The 19,557-nt window shown below is 44.7% G+C and overlaps 1 protein-coding gene across 1 annotated transcript in view; it reads left to right on the top strand.

The window, feature by feature from the left end:
• Positions 1 to 19,557, top strand: part of MAN2C1 (mannosidase alpha class 2C member 1) — a 290,720-nt gene that overhangs the window by 59,867 nt on the left and 211,296 nt on the right. Inside the window, exon 4 of the mRNA XM_069222163.1 lies at positions 7,687 to 7,757. Within this exon, the coding sequence (XP_069078264.1) occupies positions 7,687 to 7,757 (71 nt within the window). The remainder of the gene's footprint in view (positions 1 to 7,686; positions 7,758 to 19,557) is intronic.

Here is a 19,557-nt window from a genome sequence, read left to right as displayed (position 1 = left end):
TGGGACAAGTTATTTTGCCAGCTCCTTTAAAATTTTCTCCATGCCAAGCATATTCCATACACTGTATAACCATGATTTATGGCTAGCTGTTTCCATTTTGCCCCAAAATTGTCTATTTAGAAGCACATAACAGTAAATTCATCTGCGACTTTAATGGATAGGAAAGACGATCTATTACCACATGAATGATATATCCTGGGATTATAATCAGTTTGACCTCAAACGTCTGATCAGTGTCGTCTAGAACGTTTTTACAAAATATCTAAACTTTTTGGGCAGCGCAGTAAAGTGAAGGGAGCCCTGCGAGACCACATTTTCTTGATCAGAGGTTGATTCTGCTAGCATCCCATTTTGCTGTTGTGTAATACCAGTACCTCACAATTTCTGTTAGTGTCTTCCCCCTGCTACACTAAAGACTCTTAGTTGAGGTCTGGATAAATATCTCCTACGTTCATTAGCAGTAGCTCTCCGCCCAAGTTCATCTCATTTTAATGCCTGCTGGAATTTGAATGGTAAAAAGAACAGATGATGGACGGAATGCTCAACAAGGCATACCCAGCGTACTTATGTTCTTTTGCTTCTGTTGCCATAAGCATGCCGGGTATGCCCAGACGTGGATCCTGGGCTCACTGTGCCACTGGATTCAAACTAGCATGGCTGATGAAGGGTGATACCCTGGAACCGGTCCCAGGATGCTTGTATCTGGTCCAGGGAGGACCCGGCCTGGCAGTTCGGGCTGGACTGTTCCCTCGGGGAACAGAGTCAAGACTGATTTGCAAATGGCTGGGTCCAAACTGGGATGGCATGGTGAGCAAAAGAATTGATGGATTAAACCCGGATCTGTGACTGTGGGTGAATGTTTTATTAGTTCCGCATTCCAACCATCATTTTTGTTTGTTTGGAGTTTGAATGGTGTCACAGTGGAGATAAAAGGTAAAAGGTGTTTATCATCAGATTTGAGGGAGAGACAGCTTTTAAATGAAGTCAGATCATTTGGAACGGACAAATTCAAAAGATGGGATTTCTGCGGATCAATTTTAAAGCCTGAGACCCGACCAAATCTGTCCAGCTCCTATAAGAAGGATGGGAGTGAGCGCACTGCTTCAGTTAGGGTCGACAATACATCAGCTGCACACAAACATATTTTATATTCTCCTTTTCCTATAATAATGCCTTTGATTTCTCCAAACTTTAGAAGACTTATAAATGTATTAAGTTGCACTTTTCAGTGCTTGATTGCCTTATCTCACTTTTATTAATCTTTTAAACTGGGTGTGATAAGAGCAAGTGGTGCATAATTAGTGAGTGGTTGTGTTGTGAGAGCATGTCATGCGATGGTGTGGGATTTAACGAGTGTGTGAGTGATGAATAGGAGGTGAGCTGCAAATGTGGTGGGTATGTCGTGTGTGAAGGATGATGAGGGCGCCATGAGACTGGAGTGGTTGTAAAGTGTACTGGTTTGGGGGAAGAGTGTGTAATGTGAGTTCAAAGTGTTAGAAGTCTTAGGTCGTGTTTTTGTCGTGAGAAACATGCAAGATATACTGTCACATTGATAAGCTGCACTGAACGTGTTCCCTTTGCTGCCACTCGCTTTGCTGTATGTTGAACTAAGAGGGAACTCTGCGCCAGGGCTTCACCTATGATGTGTGGGGCAATCCTTCCCCATCTGTATTGTATTTCACATTTGTATACGCTTCTTACCTCTGACAAGTTAGGCTTCCGTTCGAGTGAAAGTTTGAAAGGGCGTTGGATGTAGTGTGTCCTATGTGGGAAATGTTGGTTAAGATACATCTAATATTTTTAATGCATTGTGAAATCTCACACTGCTGGTGTTGGTTAAGGTGCCTCTGTTCATTTTTTGTATGCATTATGAAAGATCTCACTGCTGATGTATTTAAAAAACATATTTTAATAGTTGTATTGTTATGCATTGAACAATCAAGCAGTTCTGAAGTACGTCCTGTATTATTCTCCAATACCTCGCATTAACGAGAAAATACAATAATAACAATCAGTTCGAGAACATCACAGAAACCTAACAACCAGCATTTACCGTGAGTCTAACGAACAATAACCATCCCCCAACCAGGGTTGGATTGGGACCACAATTAGGCCTGGGCAGTCAAAAAAAAGTGTGGCCCACACTCACAGATAGCAACCTTTTGCAAAACACTGTTTAGTTGGGAGCATGGACCCAATGGTCATAAACATTCGGGGTACTAAAAGTATTTTAAACCTTATAGGGCCTGTAACTTTTGTCAAGACTGGAAACAAAATTATTCCACATTATTCTCTTGGGTGCTCTTGGAATATTTCTCACCCTGAGAGTCCTCTTAATCTTTAGGCCTTTTACTATCACCCATGGCTTTTTAGATACACACAGTACTTTTACACTACTTAAGAGAGGTCCTGTAGTGTTCAGAGACTGGCAAAAGGGGTATTGTTATTTTTTTTTTTTACTTGCAGGTAACATCATGCGTAAGTTCTAATAAATGGAATGATGCCAGTGTGTAAATGCAAAAATAAATATACATAGCGTCACTTTCTTCACAGTTTTATATAGCATAAACTTGACACAGGACTGTTGGAGAGCTTTACAAGAGCACCAGATCACAACACAAAAGGTCAGATTAATTTCTTTGGAGGCTCAGGTGAATTATGTTATTTGCCTAGGATCTCAGGATGCTGAGCTGAGGCTGGGACTTATACATAGTTTCTCAGTTTCAAAGTCCACTAAGGCCACAACCTCTCCCTGTTGACTGCAGGAGGATATGGGGCAGGCAAAAAAGAACAGCAGAGACTAATTCATCCCACCCTGTTCCATGAAGGGGAGGGGACAAAAATCAACCGCACAGTTCCCTCTCTGCCTCTCACCAACCCCCACAGCCCAACTCTCAGGTCCTCTGCCCTGCCCCAGTCCTCTGCAAAACAAGTAGTAACTGCTTCCCATTGGGAGCTCTTTCACACCTGGAGAGAGTCGGAGGGGGCATGCTGTGACAGCTGGAGCAGCCCATTGTCACTCTGCCTATGACAATTAGCCGGCTGCCCTGACGTCATTTGATGGAGAAAGGTTCAGTATTTGTATATAAAAGCTAGTATAACTGCCTTTCACGTTGTGCAGTTGTTGGCGCCCGAGAGGGCCAAAGCAGGTTGCACTGTTTAACAGACCGAAAAACCCGGCCCATTTAACTGGCCTCAGGCACAGGCCCATCGGCCGATGCCCGATTGCCCGCCTTGCCAATCCGATTCTGACCCTAACTCCCTCCCACCCTTGCTTCCATATAGGGTCGAAATCTGTGAATCTATCTCAATACGTTTATATGAACTCAGTTCTACGTGCCTTATTCTGCATGGGTGTCCCGATGCCCCAGCATCTGTGAATGTCTTCTCATTGCACATCCCGCACTGGCCTAGGGATCGCTGCAACCAATTGGTGTATCTGGTTGTGAGCTGTAAAATGCTGTCAGCGTTCTAGTCATCTCTGCCCACCCTAACAGGGCTTCCTGTACTTTGTCATCCCTCCTAGCCCTTCGCATATGTACTTCTTCTGCTCCTGCCCAATCAGCCATATCTGATTCCCACAGTTTTCTTGTCTGGGCTCAGGGACTAAGCCAGGGAATTGCTATGCAACGTTCTGCCACTACCAGTCCCAATAACAGATAGCGTCTGCTTAGTTCTCTGTCTGGGGTGTGCAGCCAGAGTTCCAGCAAACATTGTTTGACATGCAATGGTATCTCCCAGCCCATTGCTCTGCTAGGTTGAGTGATGATCTCTTCCCAGAAATGTCTTATTGCGGGGCAGGCCCAGACTACGTATAGAAAATCAGCCCACAAAGATCAAAATTTTGGGCAATGGGGATCCCGGGTGGGGTATGTGGTGTGTAAACGTTTGGGGGTCAAATATACAGTGTATGAAATTATATTGAGTTAATTTAAAACTTGCATTAACAGGCACCTCCTTGACCCCAAGTGTATCTTTGGCCATTCGTTCAATGATGATTCCTCTCCCAAGTGTATGTTCCAACGGTGTTCTATTGGTAAGGGTTGTTGCCTTTGATCGGAACTTAGTGCACAGTATATATGTGTGTTATTAACTTGCGGTTATCGCAAGTAAGGTAATCAGTGTCTGTGCGGGTGTCGGGGCCTCGGGGAACGTGGGCCACAGCTGCCTGGCAGTCGCCACAAGTTTTGCGAAGTGTAAAACAAATGCCTGATGCAGATACAAAATTAATTTTGGGCTTGCTGATGCATGATGAATCTACTCTCAAGGTAATGATCAGACAGCATCAAGCATCCACCCTCCTGCCATTTAGTCATGTACATTTACGTGCATCATCTGAACAAAGGGGGGGTATTAGCCAGCTATCTAAGTCAGGGGCAAAGGGTGTTCTTTTAAGAACTCTTCGGACCGTTCGCACCCAAATCCTCCCCATAAGTTGAATCAGTAGTGGGAAAGTATGAGGTACAGAAGTTCCCCCAACTGATACGCTGGAGTGTGTGCCTTCCAATAATTGACGCTCCCAGTTTGGTTCCCCATCCAGCCAGTCAGCTGCTTGCTGTAATTGGGCAGCTAGGTAGACTAATATGACGTCTGGGACCTTTTACCTACCTTTCTCCCATTCTCTAGGGAGTGTGGAGAGACAGACCCTACATCACCTATTCTGCCAAAGGGCTCGATTATCAGTCTGTCCACCTCACGAAACACTGAGCTCCGGATTTCGTAGTAGGCTCTTTTCATTATATATAGGCACTGTGGTAGAACCACCATTTTTAGGAGTGCTATCTTGCCCATTAGCGATAAGCAAAGTGTGTTCCAGGATTGTATGGAGGGTTTTACATTTTCAGTCACTGAGCCAAGGTTGAGGGAATAAAACCTTTGGGAATCTTGGGAAATATGTAGCCCCTGGTACTTAACCTCCTTTGTCTTCCATGGAATACCGCTCCGCCCCCTAAAAGACTGACCCTCCAAGTGCAAATCCGCTAGTGTGCCTAGAGGAAATAAAGCAGATTTTTGTATATTTACCCGGAGTCCTGAGTGTTCCCAAAATTCATGCATTACGTTCAATAAAATTAGAACTGAGACATCCGGGCTTCAGAAATAGACCATGGCATCATCTGCATATAGGAAGACTATATGTTCTCCCACACCTGTGATTCCCTATCCCCCAAGCGCATACCTAAGTCTGCATGCAACGGCAAATATAAGCGGGGAAAGGGGGCAACCCTGACGGGTGCCACATTGTAGCATAATCACGTCTGACACATATTACCCTTTCCGAACCCTAGCCCTTTGGTGAGTGTATAATAGTTTGACCATTTGAATATAGAAGGGACCTAGCCCCATCTTCTCCAGCACCTTCCAGACATAGTCCCAACTAAGGGAGTCAAAAGCGTGTTCTGTATCCAGGAAGGCAAGTGTGTAACTACCTTTCTGCACCCTGGGTTCATGTATTACATGCACCAGTCTTATTAGATTGTGCAGAGTGTTCCTCCCTGGGATAAAGCCCGAGTGGTCGTCATGGATCATATACGGAAGAAGCCAGTACATGGCTAAGGAGTTTAAGGTCTGGGTTAAGCATCGATACAGGTTGGTAGGATTTAGCCTCCCTGTCATCTTTTCCCAGTTTTGGCATTAATGATATCAGAGCTTCAGTCATGGAGCCCGGTAGTTCCCCCTGTCATATGCTTCAACGTATACCTCAACTAGTTTATCCAAAAGTATAGTTGTGGACGTTTGTGTACAATTCAGCGGGAAGACAGGCACCCCTCAGAGACCTATTTAATTTTAAGGCCTTCAGGGCCTCCTCCAGATCATGTTTGGATATTGGGGCCTCCAGTGTATTCGGTCCTCTGGAGATAACGTTTGCAATGGGAGTTGTTTTAAATAATTTATCATATCTTGATTTTCACTAACTGTGTGTGGTGTTGTGTATACTGCTTGCAGGTTGGCTGCAAATATTTCATTAATGAAGTGTTGCATATATTCCAATGAACCATTGGAAGGTTGTAACACAAGGGTTGGTGTTGGTGTCCTTTCCGATTTTAGCAATCTAGCCAGTAGTCTCCCCGCCTTGTCCCCCTCACAATACCAACGCTGCCTGGATTTCTTTATGTTATATTTATTTAGGAGATGCCATGTCTCGAACAGCTTATGGTTTTGTCTATCCCAAGTTAGGGTTGAGGATGCGTCTTCTAGTAGCTGTTTTTCTAGCCGTTGGAGTTCTGTTTCCTGTCTGGTCAAGTCTTCTTCCAGTGAGTTCCACACCTCTACTGTGGTGGTGATACACAGCCCCTGTATCACCACTTTTATTGCATCTCACTCAATGGCCCTAGATTCAGCTGAGTTCCAGTTAGTCTCAAAGTAGTGGGACAGAGATCGCTCTATAGTGTCGCGGAACACTGCGTGCGAGAATGAGTCAACTTGTAACCGCCATAACGAGACTTTCGGTGTCTGCCTATGAAGAGACTAGGTTAGCAAAAGCAGATAGTTGTTCGATATGTATCTCGCCAAATACTGAATATTCGATACTCAGTAAGTGGCTGACGCCTGGAGGAAAAAATTATCTAGAAGACTGAGTGTTCGTAGCCTGGGAGTGGCAAGAATATGTACGTGCTGGTGGGTTGCGGTGTCCTCATTCGTTGTGGCGCCCCAGACCCTTAAGTGTCTGGTGCAATGCCGACGTGGTGTGTGGTATCAAGCCCACCCAGGGAGGTGTTCGATCAGTGGCGTAGCGTGGGTTGTCAGCACCCGGGGCAAGGCAAGTAATTTGCGCCCCCTAACCCGGGGCAAGGCAAGTAATTTGCGCCCCCTAACCTGTGGATTTAGTCTCTTCCAAGATGTTGCGCCCGGTGCGGCCGGCCCCCCTGCACCCCCACGCTACGCCACTGTGTTCGATCAATCAACCCATTCAACACACAGTTAAAGTCCCATGCTAGGATCATTTCTGTAAGGTGGGAGATCTGCACTGCTCGGATCACCGACCACAGGAAATTGCCATCGTCCGTGCTGGGAGCGTAGACATTAATAATATATAGTTCCTGTGCATCCAGCTGTCCCTCAAATATAATGTATCTACCTTCTGGGTCGATAACCTGTCTAGTAAGCCGAAAGGGGACCCCCAGTGCTATCCAAATCAAGGCACCCGTGGCACAACCTGAGTAAGGTGTGGCTATCACTTTCCCCTGCCATCTCTTTTGAAAGGCTTTGATGCAGTCCTCCCACAGATGTGTTTCTTGTAGACATGAAATGGCTACCCCGTATCTCTTAACATAGCGGTGTATTCTACTGAGTTTCCTAGGCCCGGTACGTCAAAAATTTGTAGTGTGGTGCTAATGTTTTCCCTGCCATAATACATTTCTCGGGATATGTTAGTAACCCATATGATGAGCGTTCATTTGTGAGTCGCCCCTTGTGCTATTCATGGAAAGCCCCCTATTGTACAAATCCTAAACAAAATATTAGTATCGTTGCTCCTAGATACGTACAGGCATATATCACAGCCGCAGATGTTGGTTAAGATGCCTCTGATCCTATTTTATCTGTATTATGAAACATCACATTGCTGATTCCAATGAATTCTGTATTATTTTGGCACCATAAACTACGTTTTCCTCTTTTGTCAATCACCATATTCTTTTATTTACAGTGTAACAACGCACATTTTAACATTTTGTGCTTATAATGCAGGGTTTGGCGAAAGACGGTGAGAAGGTCAGCTATATCCTGACAGACTGCCTGAAGGAGGAGGAACCTCGCAGGTGAGGCCCAAAGAATATCTAGCAAGACATATGCAGTCTAGTTTGTAAGCAACTGGAAAGGAATTTGGCTCAGAAGTTCCTAAATTCATAGCTGACCGAGTTGAGCCTGGGTCGGCAAATCACAATGATTTTTTCAAAATGTCAGCAACAACAGCCTTTCAGTTTAATCAGCAATAACATGTTATTTCTGTCACAATCACATTTTGATCTTGTCCACTTATGCAACTAGCTAGAAGCACTACTTTTGTACGTTTATCATCCCATGCATGAGAAATTGGATAGACTGATCAAATGTAAATGAAATACTTTAGACACAAATTTGCACACACATCTATAGACATACCATATAGTTGAGTTTCACTGTGCTCGCATCTATTCTTTCTATAAAGACTCACCTTCCACTATTAATAGCACACATTAGGACAGAGCCCTAATATTTCATTAATTGTGTGTTATGGCAGCCTGCAACTTCACCACCAGTTGCAGTTATGTGCATATACTTTTGCATTTTACTGGGCATGCCTGCCATTCTGGAATATGCACAAGCTGTACCATCTCATTCATCATGCACCTAGAACATTCCTAGAACATTCATCCACAGCTCATTGAAGTTATTACATTTACCTAACTTGAACATACTCATTGATGTTATAGTTATTTTCACAAGCTGCAGCAGGCTGTGGTCTGCATTCCTCTGGACTGCTTAGAAATTCACTGCACGCTACTGAAAGCGTTGCATAGGTACACCCATTGCAGATTGGGTGTTTAGCAAGTGCAAAAAACATAAAATAACTACATTCAAAACAGTGTTACTTGTATATCCGAAAAGCACGTCAGCATTTACTACTACTTCTTAAATATGTGTTAACTGCAACCTCTTGTATTGTGCATGGAGGGGGGTGAATTATAGTCAGTACGTCTAATGCTAAGGGCCCATTAAGTTATTAAATCTGACTATTTAGAGAACATCAAAATTATAATGAAATTGTAGAAGTGCAGAAATGTGCTAGAGGGTTATTGTACACTGTGGTCCCTTTATAAGACTCCAAAAACAAGATTGCTGGATGTTTATTAGTCAAAGGAGACTGCTACCCAAGGGCCTGGATAAACCTCCACCTACTCGACCATTGTGAAAGGAGCTTGTGAAATAAAGTCATGGAATACTTTTGAATACTGCTGAAAAGAGACTGCATTCAAGTTCCTGGTAACAAGAACATCCTCAAGACATTGAAGAAATTAGAGTGGTACGCATGGCTGTGAGAAGCAAACCTTTCATTTTTAAACTGGCAAAAAACCTACAAAGCAAGACTGATGGTTTGTTATTGGATGTTCAAGATTGCCTCTCTGAACTTGGAAATTTTCACTGTGGGAAGCCGGCTATCTATGCAGTGTGCCAATGTAGGGGCACACTATGCAGATAGTGCCGACAGCCCTTGTTGATAGATGGAGGCTAAAAATATTAACCCTAAATGCTCTACTTTGTGGCAGTGTGGGTGACATGGTTTTACATGGTAACACTTCAGGACGTGATTCCACTCCTTCAGCAAGGTGATTTCCTCTCAGCACTAGACTTGAAGGACACCTGCTTTCACATCCCTATACATCGAGCACATTGCAAATACCTCAGATTTGTGATAGTAGGCAAGCACTACCAGTTTTCCCATTTGGGGTAACTACTGCACCAAGGGTGTTCACAAACTGTCTCGCAGTGGTAGCAGCACACTTGCACAGACAAGATATTCATATCTTCCCATATCTAGACGACTAGCTCATCAAAGCCAGCACTCTCACACCTTCTCTCTATCACATCCAAACCACCATAGACTTGTTTCATCAGCTAGGCTTCACTATCAGTTCCCAAAAATCTCATCTTCAGCCTCCTCAGATCCAGCCTTATTTCGGAGCTGTTCTACACACACATCTGGGATTAGCCTATCCCAATGCAGCAAGAAGACAGACCTTTCAGACCCAAATTTCGTGTTTTGCCCCAATAAGCAAGTCACAGTTAGATATGTCATGAGAATACTAGGCATGATGGCCTCCTGTATTGCCATAGTGCCAAACTCCCATCCACACGTGTCTATTGCAGGAATGTCTAGCACGTCAGTGGTCTTGGGCACAGTGTCATCTGGAAGATCTAGTGGTGGTAGACCTACATGTAAAAACATTTATTAAACTCCTGTACAAAGAATGGATTTTATCTATACATCAAGCATACATGAGGAAGAAGGCAGCACCCTGAAGTGGCTTTAAAAAAAAACTGACCAAAGTGAATCATTTATATAAAAAAAATAAAAGTATCTTAAATGATAACACAGACAATCCCTGAACTTCTCAATTTGAACTGCTTACTTTTAGATGAGATACTTGTTTTCATTTTAAAATGAACATCCATCTACTAGCGGAACATCTCCCAAGAATACACAACAATTTTGCAGCCTTCCTCAGCAGGATGCAGCAACAAGTCCACGAGTGGGAACTCTACCCACAAGTCCTGTTCCCCTACTTTCAAAAGTGGGGGTTCCCAGAAATAGACTTATTTGCAACAAAGGAAAGCACAAAATGCCTAAGCTTTGCCTCCAGGTTTCTGCACCCTCAATCCAAAGGCAATGCTCGATGAATGAAGTGGTCAGGGATATTTTCCTACACTTTTCCGTCTCTCTCCTTCTGTTTCTCATTCGGAAGCTCAGACAAACATCCCTCACACTGATTCTGGTTGCTCCCACATGGGCCCGCAACCGTGGTTCACCACCCTTCTAGAAATATTCCTCACAAGAAGCTTCCCCTCAACCCGGACCTTCTCACTTAGAACCATGGTCAAATCAGGCACCCATATCCCAAGGAATTAAATATTGTGATATACCTCAAGAATGCATGGATATTCTTAAGGAAGCACGTAGGCAAACCACTAGAGTATGTTATGCAGCAAAATGTTTAGTTTGCCTTTGTCCTTCCAAACAAATGGACCCTTTCGAGGTCTCAGTGTAAGGTATTCTTTCCTACCTTTTTCATTTGCAAAAAAGCAAACTTAGCGTATACTTCAATTAGATTGCATCTAGCAGACACAACAGCTTACTTTCAGAACAGACACCATATTTCCCTTTTTCAAATTTCAGTCATCAAAGCTTCCATGGAAGGACTCAAGCAAGTAATTCTGCCAAGGACCCCTCCAGTGCCTTCTTGGAATCTTAATATTGTACTCACAAGACTCATGGGTCCACCTTTTGAGTCTTTACATTCATGCCCCCTTCATTTTTTGTCTTCAAAGGTGGCATTTTTAGTTGCTATCACTTCACGTACGTGTGTTAGTGAGCTCTAGGCTCTAACCCTGCAAGAACCCTTTTCCCAAATACACAAGGATAAACTAGTTCATCGCACCAACTCTAAATTCCTACCAAAGGTGGTATCTCAGTTTTTCCTTAATCAAGCTATCAAATTGCCAGTCTTCTTTCCGCAACCTGACTCTGTTCCTGAAGAACCCTACACATTCTAGATGTTAAAAGAACGCTTATCTTCTACATTGATAGAACTAAAACCTTTACAAAGACCAAACTGCTTTTGGTTGCTTTTTCACCACCACACAAAGGCAACCCTATATCTAAATCCGGCATAACCAGATGGATTGTAAAGTGTATCCAGACTTGCTATGCTAAAGCCAAAATACCATTACCGGTTCCTCCTACAGTCCACTCCACTTGTCAAAAAAGAAAACCATGGCCTGGAAATGGCTGGAAATACTGGCCTAGGGATACCAACCTGTGATGCACAATGGTGTGACTGGCACAAGTATCCCTCAGGGCAGTGATTGACGTTCCATTCACTTGGATGTGATGGAAGTGTCTGCTTCCCTCTGGAATCACCAGCTTCAAGTTAAGTTGCAAGTAAGGAGTCACGTTGAGCTCCTGGACTATCTCCTCTGACGTTGACATCTTTTTAGTAAAGGTGGGGCCTTTTTAGAAAATTATTTAAAAAAAAATTCTAACAGACTTTTAAGGCCTAACTCACTAATTTACTTTTTAAATCTCCAATACCACAGGACTGGGGACTTAACACAAAGCCCTACAGTTCGGATTAAAATATTTAGAAAAATTGAGAATTAAAAAAAAAAAATGTTTTTTGACTAATGTCAATTTTGAGTTCCTTTGTGGAACCACTTATTGACCAAGTGGTATCAGCAAATGCTAAGTCTTGTACCCCTCCGCTGATCTACCAATGTACGAAGCCTACTATCTATGAAATAAACCAAAGTAGAGGCACACTATGCAGATAGTATAGATGACCCTTGTTGTAGGGACACCAGTGGTCCACTGGAACTCCGACTGGGGACCTCAACTGCAGTGGTGATTTCTCCAGTGGGGTCACGCTGCTGGAGGCACTCAGGATTGTGTTAACCTGTGTAAATAGGCTACTGGTGTGGACTGTGGGACCAGTCAAATCCAAAGAGGGTTTTAGCTGTGGAGGGTCTGAGGACCCCGTGGACACCACCGTTGGTCCACTTCTCCTCTGGCTATGGGGCATGGGTGCAGTGGTGCTTTCATACATTGGGTCATGGTGTTCAAGAGGCTCTCGCGGTTCCTGCTTTTCTGCAGACACAGGCTACAGGTTAGGATTGTGGGGCCAGTCCAGCTAAACCCAAGATGGGGCTCAGCTCTTGAGGGACTCTGTGCCTCAGGTGCTCCGCTGGTTTACGGTAACTCGGGCAGGGGGAGCTTGTGTGCAGTGATGCTGTGTCGGGCGGGGTTGCGCTGGCAGAGGCTCTCAGTTCAGTCATTCGGTGTCTGAAAAAGTGCAGGGAAGCAGCTCCAGAGCAGCTCCTCTTCTCCAAGGGAGATGTTGCTGGCCAGTTGAAGTGGTGCTGTCACTCCTCCACAGCTTTTGGAGGTGACAAGCTGGGTCCGTGCAGTTGTCTGGTACAGCAGGCAGGCTGGCAGAGTTGGTTCTAAGTCAGTTGCTGTTCCTCAGTTCTCGCCTCATGGGCTATACTTTGCCCTTCTTTCTTCTTCAGGCAGCAAATCAGCTTTCCTGGTGTTAGGAAAGCTCCTAAATACTCAGTTTAGGGTGGAGTAAAGGCTAGTAGGCAATGGGCTGCTTACCCCAGGGGTCACTACACCCCCTAAATGACCTCTTCCTGTACCAACAGTTCCTAATTTCACCACAGCCAAGATGGTGAAATACTAATGTTTGTGTTCAATTCATATAGCCCACCTTAGAGGTGTGACTAGCCTGGAGGTGTAACATGCCTTTTAGCATAGCTAATTTCGTGTTTGTCCTGGTGCCAAATGGGCCTCAGGGCAGCGGGTTGCATCCTCCAGGTCTGGGGGAAGCTAGGCCCGCCTATCAAAGGTGATGTGCTCTTTGAAGCTCCCTACCTTAACTTGCTAATTTACTAGCCTTCCTGTTGGAGGAGGTGTAAACATCTCCTGCCAGAGCAGGCATTGTTACAGGCGTCTGAGAGCGGGCTCTCACCTCGTATAAGGTAGGTAACTCATCTGTGGTGGCAGGCTGGACCAGTCAGCCAGTACACTAAGGGCTACATGTACTAAAGTTTGGTTTTGCGACTCGCAAATTGCGAGTCAGAGCAACTTGCATGTCCCAAAACCTTATGTTGTACAGTGTCAATGACACTATTTGCGATTCGCAAGGGGGTCGCAAATGCCCTACCTCATGAATATTCATGAGATAGGTTGCAATTTGCGACCCCCTTGGGAATTGCCACCCTCATAGGGATGGTGGCCTGCTGGAGACAGCCGACCACCATGTCTGTGACTGCTTTTAAATAAAACAGTTTTTTTTTTTTTTTTAAATGCAGCCCGTTTTCCTTAAAGGAAAATTAGATGCATTTCATAAACAAAAAATGAAACGTTTGGGGAAGGGGCCCCATGGGGAACCCTTCCCGTTTGCGAATGGGTTGGCACCAGTGTGACACTGGTGGGAACTGCGATTGTTTTGCGACCGCATTCGCGGTCACAAACCAATTATACATGGGACTGCGACTCACAATTAGGATGGGAACACCCCTTCCTAATTGCGACTCGCAATCCCTTTTTGCGATTCAGTAAATAGTTTACTGAATCGCAAAAATGGGTTGGAACATGCAAAGTGCATTTTGCACGTCGTACGCGGCCCGATTCGCTGTTTGCGATGTGCAAAATGCTACGTACATGTAGCCCTAAGTAACTAGTAGGGTTCGGGGGAGTACCTCTAAAGTACCTTCTGGGTGCATGTAAATCCATCATTGGAATTAGTGTGGGTTTATTAACGCGAGTTGCTTGATAACAAATACAATATGTTTCAGTGAAGACATTATGTAGCTGGGTAGCTCATTTTGACCAGTTCCCAGTACATATCTTACAGTGGCTTCCCTGCTCACTTGTAATATCTAGTTATATAACTAGACATCACAGGGGCATATCTGCTTATGCAGGTATGTCCTCTTATAAAATATAGAGCCCCTGCCTTTGGGCTTAAAAGCCTGCTGTAGGGTGATATACTTATATTAAATGCAGTGACTTTGTCATGGCACACAGGAGTGTACCTTCAAGTTTTCACTTTGTGGATTGTATCATGTCACGCAGCATGCAATGGCAATCTGTGTGGAATTTGTGTGTGGGCCCCTTAGGGTGACATAAGCTCTGCTGCAGCTCTTAGGGGCCCTCTTTAGTACCTATTCCCTAGGTACCAGGGGTACCATTTACAAGGTACTTACAAGGGTGCCAAAATCCTTTCCCAATTGTGCTTCAATTAGACATCGCCTTGTTTTAAGGAAAGAGTACAGACACTGAGGTCTGATTGGCAGGCCTCAAACCACTGTCAGAGTTGAAAGCCAGCATTTACTAGCTAAAAAGGGGGCAACAATTAGGGGGACAACTGCAACAAAAAATCCAGTTTCCTGCATACACTACCCCCATGAACATTGTTGAAAGAAGTCTACTATCTAAGTATATTGAGGAATGAGGACAAACCCTTATATACTGTGGAATTGGATACTATCGCTTTTTGCCTCTAGTGAAAAGTGACTACACCAAAGGCCAACCCCTTGCTGCTAGTAAATGTAGTCTACTATCCCAGTTCCTTGGCTAGGTTCTCTTCTTATATTATCAGAATGTAAACCTAGACCTTGAGGAAAGAGATTGCCCTATGCTAGTGAATGTTACCAGATACTCGGTTAATTCTAATGGCAACGGTTGCATTACTATACAGCACTGGTTAACAGAGAAAGCCCCCTAACAATCTGGGACATCCTGGGTGGGGGCAGGAGAACAACACTACACTCTTAGGTAATGGTACAGAAGAACTGCTAAGCAAGATATTGTGGAATCAAATCAACCTTTGGTGTTGCACCTATTATTGGCGAGTGCATCCTGGTCTTCCTGGCCTATGGGAAACTGACTCCGAAGAAAAGGCAAAAGCTGCAAAGTATTAGAAGATAATTAATTGCTTTAATACTGGATACATCTTTGCAGCACTCTGCATAGCTCAAGGGCTGCCACTCTGTCAGTTAGACATCCTTCCTGAACGGAAGGCGAAAACCTCCAGAGTTGCCATTTCGTGAATGATTTGTATATCTGTCCTCAAGCTACTTCAGTGGGTGGATGCTACGCAGTACATGCTCCTATTTCTCTAAGTTAATGCTTACGAGATGATTTGATGGTTTATGTGACCCCTTTTTGATCAGATAGGATGACTATCATCTATTATGGATTCATTCTTTCTTCTCCATAGTGGATGCAGTCTCCCTCTCTACTTCCCACCTACTCTGCTCTTTTAGCCCTCTTACACATCATTTTATTCAGCATTTATATTTTAGGTTGGACCCCTCCACACCATTGTGCTGTTTAAGGTTTCCTTCTTCCTCCTCTGATTTCAATTCTACTTCATGACATGAGAAGATAGTGTGAGTTAGAAAGGAAGGCTCACCCAATTGAGATTACCTTCTAAGATAAACAGACAGTGAGAAGGAATTTGAATTTATTTCTTTTTCTCAGTGAGAGATCACCATAATATGGTAACTATCTTGACCTCTGCCTGGATATTTCCCCGAATAAAGTAAACCAAGGCTTTGAAGTAAGGTGTCTCTGATGCTGTTCCCAAATGTTGTAAAGACGTTCAAAGTTCATCGTTCACATGTGATTCTTGCTCTTCTGAAGGTGTTCCAAATGCATCACACACCTTGGTTGGTGTCATGCTTTCAAGAGGTGAATTTCAGAATGTGTATACCATTCTTAGATGTATCGGTGCCGTAACTTCATTTTCCTCGCATGGGCGAATTACTTTGTGATGTGTGCCACATCGCATTACCTATTAGAGTAAACGATCATTTTTTTCTACCTAAATATGGTTGTACTGAACACCCTACTTCATATTCGTTTCTAAGGGTGACGTACCAGTAATAAACTATGCATTATCTTTTTCTGCTGTGTGGATATTGTTATTTGTGTGTGTTTATGAGATACTTACACACAGTTGTGAAGTATTACTTTAGAATTTTGTTTCCACGCTATGGTCTACCGATACCCAGCTACTTTGCGGAAGATCCCTTAGACTAATGCTGGACTATAACATGTGGTCCCCCATTCGGTATATATATTGTTTCTTACCAATCAGATTTTCGGTAAGCCAGGCAAGAGGCCAGCGTGATCCCATGGAACCTGTTCTTTCAGTAAAGAGGGTAAGCCTCCCTATGTGTTATTAGCATGGCTTGCTTTGCACCCACCTGGTCACTGAGTGTTGCACAGTTTGTCACAATTTGTTTTCTTCATCACAAATCTATCACTCTCTAGTACTGATGGAGTGATTTTTTACAGCGCTAATTTGAGCCCTTGTTTTCCCCTGATTTAGGGTGACTAGTAGGAAAGAGAAGCCAGTCCGGCTTGACCTCAGTAAGTGACTGATGACGCCTTGACTGTGTACGATAGTCAGCAGGAGTATAGGTATATTGATATTTTGAAAGTGATTTCTTGATTTAGTAGGTCCTGAAGAAGCGTCACTGGATCCTGTTGGACCATCACAGACGCGAAACATGTCGACCGCATACTAATGAGGAGTGGATTATTTCCACCATCCTCTTTTCTTAAATGTTTTGTGTGAGTGTCCGAGCATTACCTCTGTTTCCACTCCCTACATTTTTTTATTTTTGACCATCTCCCAATAGCAAACAATAAATCATTGAGTGAGGGATTTGAGCCAATTTTATACTTATCTTTCTCTCTCTTGTGGATTTGTTCTTTTCTCAGATCCATATTAGGTCCCACGGCATCATCGAATATATAAAAAGATCTCTGGCAAAGAGCCCCCCCTCGGGGGGTGCCCGTCAGACATTGCAGCGCCAGTCTGACGAGGAGCTGTCCGATGATGAAGCATGACACCAACCAAGGTGTGTGAGGACCATTGCTCCTGAATTTCAGGACTCCTTTTCTTTCCTCTTATTCGGAACAGTGTACCACTTTATATTTGCATACTATTGGGAGAACGTACACTGGACCGCCCAATTCTCCTTTTTCCCCCCCCCCCCTTGTGTTTTGAAGTTCCAAATGCATCTCCAACATGTCCATTTCTGAGCTTCCCACTCTCCTTTTTCCACATTCCAGTTCAACATGATGAAAGGTTTGAGCCTAATGTTGTTGTTGTTCACTGCATCAACCCATGCTGGTAAGGTATTAAGTACCAATGCAAACAAGCATTGGGAAACCAGAAATGTCTCTTGCATAGTGAATCCTGACTTAAAGATTAAAGCGAATCCAGACGTGGTGAAAAAACTAAAATAACCCACTTATATTTTCTGTTTGTATTGCATCTATGGGATAACAAATTTGGCCTAGGTCTATGAATTTGAGTCAATCAGTCAATCAATCATAGCATTTTTGAAGTGCAGCACTATCACCCCTAAGGATATCTGTGTGCTGAGGGTGCTGTGTCTCTGTCGAAAAGCCACATATTTTGTCTCCTTCTGAAGTCCGCCAGGAAGAGAGCTGTTTGGAGGTGAAGGGGCAGGCTGTTCGAGGATTTGGCTGCTGTGTAGAAGGAGCGGTCTTCACTGCGGCTGCAATGGGTGCATGTTCGAGGTTTAGCGAGGCAGAGCAAAGTTGTCTTGCTGGAACGTAGCAGCTCAGTCGATGGTTGATGTAGGACGGCCCTAGGGTGTGGAGAGCCTTGTAGGAAAGTAACATCTTTCTTGCATATTTACCCTCACTTTTTGCCTGATGTCAGTGGGTTTAGACTGTAGTTCACTGGGATCCTGCTACCCAGGACCCCAGTGTCTGTGCTCTCTCCTCTAAATGTGTTTTCTGGTAAACCTTTTACACCCACAATTGGCATACTAGTGCTCCTATCTAAGTCCCTAGTATATGGTACTTAGTTACCCAGGCCATTGGTACCTGCAGCATGTATTATGCCACCCTTGGAAGCCCATGCAAACTTTGTCTGCAGGCCTGCCATTGCAGCCTGTGTGAAATGGTGCATGCACCTTTCACTTAATATACCAAGTTTACCTTATATCGTAGTCACTGCACTTAGACGAGGTTCACAAAGCTCTATCAGGTGGCCGGTTAATTCTGCTATCTTGGAAAAGAGATGGGCAGAGGTCACTGGGAGCACCTGATTGGTTAGGCCAGGTAGATGGTGTCCCTGACCTCCTCTGACAGGTGGGTCACTTCAGGGAATGACCAACCCCGTTTAGGGTTACTTAAGGGCTCCCCCGAGGGAAGGTCCTCAGATTTGTCGATCAAGACTCTACAAGACATCTTCTGCTCCTGGCCTCTGGAACCGCTACTGGTCTGCTGTAGAACCGGAACAAGTCTGGTTCTGGTGGGAAGGCTCCCATATCAACATTGTTTCTCCAGATCCTGCAAGAATTCTGCAATAGCCAAGGCTGGGCATCCTCCAAGGTTACAGGGACTCTGTTTGCACCTGGAAGCATGAAAGAATCTCTCTTGAAGGAGTCACTCCCCTGCATACGCAGGCACCTCAAAACAACGTCGACTGGCTGGTGGGGTCTGCTGTCCCGAGGACATCGAAAGCCTCTTCATCACAGGTCATGGGGGCTGTGGCCTCCTCTTGGTCCTGCTTGTCTTCTGACCAACTTGGGAGACTGTGGGCCCCTGCTCCTGTCACTGGACTAGAATCCCTGTGCACTGCGACTGTTGCTCTTGCCAAGTCTTGTTGACTCTTCCTCCAGGAGATCTTCAGGCATCAAGAAGCCCCGGCCTCCAGCCCTCTACAGCTCGAAGATCAACCCCTGTCCTGCAACTCCTGTGATGTTGGACTTCTGTTTTGTTGTGCTGCTGAGGCCTCCTTGTGACTCCCTGTGTCCATCGTCTGTGAGTCACTTGTGGGGGCTCCAACGACTTCTCTTGGTCTTCCTGCTTGCTTAGGACCAGCCCTGACTCCCCCTCAGGGGTAGAGTAGTCCTCTGGATCTTGCTGGTCTCCAAAACCCTGCAAATCCATCTCCAGCATCTTCTTGTATTTACTAGTGTTTGTTGGTGGCCTCGCTGGTCACTGACCCTCCTGCAATCTGGCGACCATTAAGGGACAGCTCATAGGTGACTCCTTGGATCTTCTGCAGCTCCTGGACCCTGCAGCTTGACTTCTTCCGCCACTGACATGCAGGAATGTCACCTCTTTGAATGTAGACATTGCCACCTGCACCACCTGGTCACCTCCAAGAGTGCTAGACTTTGTGCCCTTCCTTTTCAGGTCCTCCATGCCGAGTATCTGTCCCTGGGTTCCACCAGCCTGGTTCATGGGTCGCGACAGCAACTGGATACCCGAGGCTTCCACTGACTTAAGCTACAGGGTAGAGT

The sequence above is a fragment of the Pleurodeles waltl genome, chromosome 3_1 (assembly GCF_031143425.1).
Source record: "Pleurodeles waltl isolate 20211129_DDA chromosome 3_1, aPleWal1.hap1.20221129, whole genome shotgun sequence".
In the NCBI taxonomy this organism is placed as follows: Eukaryota; Metazoa; Chordata; class Amphibia; order Caudata; family Salamandridae; genus Pleurodeles; species Pleurodeles waltl.
Note: the sequence above shows the minus strand (reverse complement) of the source record. Positions and strands in the feature narration are given on the sequence as shown.